The sequence below is a fragment of the Penaeus japonicus genome, unplaced genomic scaffold (genome assembly GCF_977035675.1).
Source record: "Penaeus japonicus unplaced genomic scaffold, GWHDUDI00000001_assembly GWHDUDI00000025, whole genome shotgun sequence".
Taxonomy (NCBI): Eukaryota; Metazoa; Arthropoda; class Malacostraca; order Decapoda; family Penaeidae; genus Penaeus; species Penaeus japonicus.
Window position 1 is genome coordinate 19,686,282 of NW_028234427.1, and position 2,500 is coordinate 19,688,781.

Here is a 2,500-nt window from a genome sequence, read left to right on the forward strand (position 1 = left end):
TCTCCTTCTCCTTCCTCCTCCTCCTTCTCCTTCCTCCTTCTCCTTCCTCCTCCTCCTTCTCCTTCCTCCTCCTCCTCCTTCCTCCTCCTCCTCCTCTTCTCCTTCCTCCTTCCTCCTTCCTCCTCCTCCTTCTCCTTCCTCCTCCTCCTTCCTCCTCCTCCTCCTCCTCCTCCATCACATCCTCTATATCTTCTGTAGCCTCATGACTGCCAACACCATAACCATCACCATTTCATATGCTGTTATTTGATCAGTGTGACATGACCTTAGAACAGGTGTCCCTTTTTAACTAATTGAACAAACTTTCTTTGCTTTCAGGTAATGGTGCCAGGGTCACAAATCCACGAGGATCCTCTGTTCTCAATGAACTTTGGGAAGAAGATGAAAAAGGTTGAAAGAAAAAGAATAAGTGAATAGTATGAAGACTTAAGACGGAGCTTCCTTGTGTTATGACATTTCCCTTTTAGTTTTCCCCTTTTGTTGTGCCATTTTGTGAAAGGACAAAAGAAAAACATCATGTGACGTGAAATTGATAGTTCTGAATTTCGTGGAAGATCTGAATCTACTGTGATAAATAAAATTTTGAAATTCCTTTAAGATAACATGTGAAAGAAGGAATGTGACTGGATGTTTGAAATGAAAAGAAAGGAACACTGATAAAACCAATATAATGATTGCCTTATCATACAAAAGCAAATAAACTAACGTCTTTTTGTTATGTTGTTTTTGAGTGTAATGGGATTACCACATTCTTTGTTGATTATTACATTATTTCAGTGCACATTCCATAGCAAATGTTGCTTTTATATTTGTGTCTGATAGGAGTTTAAAAATCTCAATTGTTTATACTTGATATCTATCAGATTTATTTTTTGTGTTCGCAAAACAAAAGATCTAATTTTATCCTAGAGTCATTACTTGAGAAAACCTTCCATTACTGGTAATCCTTCTATACCTCCCTCCCATTCCATGTCCTCAAAACACCAGTTCTACCACTTGGAGTCTGATTATTATAGCCATGAAGAATCCCGCACGCGCTCAGGACGCAATCACAGGAGTTACCAGGAATTCAGCTTTGATAACTACTCACAGCTACCATCCCCTGAGGGTTCACAAGACAGGGGCAAGGACAAACAAGAGAGATATCTGTCCTTGGCTGGAAAAGAGCCTCACCGAAGGGCACAAGGAACCCAGGACGAAAAAAATTGGAAGAAAGATCACAGAAAGCAAAAACGGGTCCAGAAATACCCACAGCAGGAACTGTACTGTCAGAGAAGTAGATCATCGTGGGATCAGAAGCTGCCTGCTGGGCAGAGCTTCAGTTATTTAGGTAATGTTTGGCTATGTTCTAAATTGTATAGAATCATTTTATATTTTTACTGTATATTAAAATGAAAAAGAAACAACAACATTGAATATTGAATACAATTTTTCAGCATGATGATATTAAATGGTAAGGAAGCTATTTTTCTGTGAAAGACTTACCATAATTTTTAAGGGAAACTAATCTCTCCTTTAACACTCCTCAGGGGGCACGATGTACCCTCCCCCTTCAGATGGAGGTCTTGGGAGGTTCATTCCCAGTGGTGGAAGTGGAGGTACGATGTGGTCAGGGAGAACCCCCGTCTGTCGTCCAAGGTTCTGGAAGTTCTTTCTTCTTGTAATCCTCTTGCTGATGATGGCACAGTTCTCCCTGAACATCCTCTTCTACAGGAATTATGATTCTTTATTTTATGTTAATGTTACTTCAGCAGAGACACTTGCCACTTTTGAGTCAAAGGTTTGTAAGATTGCTTTTAGAGGTGATATTTTTGGGATCTGTATATATATCAGTAACTTGGTTCACAGTTAGTTTTAGTGTTATAATTTTTTGTTATTTAGACAGTTTCTTTTCAAAATATATGATTGAGAATAATAATAGAGGTGCCTTTAAAGCAATTGTAATGGAATATCACCAAGTTTTACCAATTTCCTTTGCAAATTCAGGTTCGATGGGTGAGTTCCAAGTTGCCATGGCTGCATTCCACTACAGGGAAGCCCCCAGTGGTGGCTCCACTGCACCACCCAGGGGTAATGCCTTCAAGCAGTCCCCTTGTGGTTGAGAACAAAGATATCAGTGGAAAGTTAGAGGGGAAAGTGGTTATCTCCAAAGAGAATGGGAAGGAATCTCAGGTGAAGAAAGATGTGAGCGAAGTGGTGGATAAGGTACACAGAACTTTGTCAAATGAAGGAGGAGGAGGAGGAGGAGGAGGAAAAGAAAAAGAAAAAGAAAAAGAAAAAGAAAAAGAAAAAGAAAAGGAGAAAGAAAAAGAAAAAGGAAATGAAAAAGAAAAGAAGAAAGGAAAAGAAAAAGAAAATATGAAAGAAAAAGAAGGGAAAATAGGGTCAGGTTCAACTGCAGGGGTAGGTTCAGGACTGTCAAAGACTGAATCACCAACTCAATCTGTGAAATCAGCAAAAGATTCAAACATTAGTGTGACAAGCAAAAAGGAAGAGCTGT

The 2,500-nt window shown here is 39.3% G+C and overlaps 1 protein-coding gene across 1 annotated transcript in view; it reads left to right on the top strand.

Moving 5' to 3' along the window:
- LOC122259061 (uncharacterized) overlaps positions 1 to 2,500 on the top strand; it is a gene marked incomplete in the record, with an annotated part of 92,974 nt that overhangs the window by 87,491 nt on the left and 2,983 nt on the right. Inside the window, 3 exon segments of the mRNA XM_086551441.1 lie at positions 319 to 1,330; positions 1,530 to 1,780; positions 1,987 to 2,500. The exon segment at positions 1,987 to 2,500 is cut by the window's right edge and continues 192 nt beyond it. Of these exon segments, the coding sequence (XP_086407567.1) occupies positions 970 to 1,330; positions 1,530 to 1,780; positions 1,987 to 2,500 (1,126 nt within the window).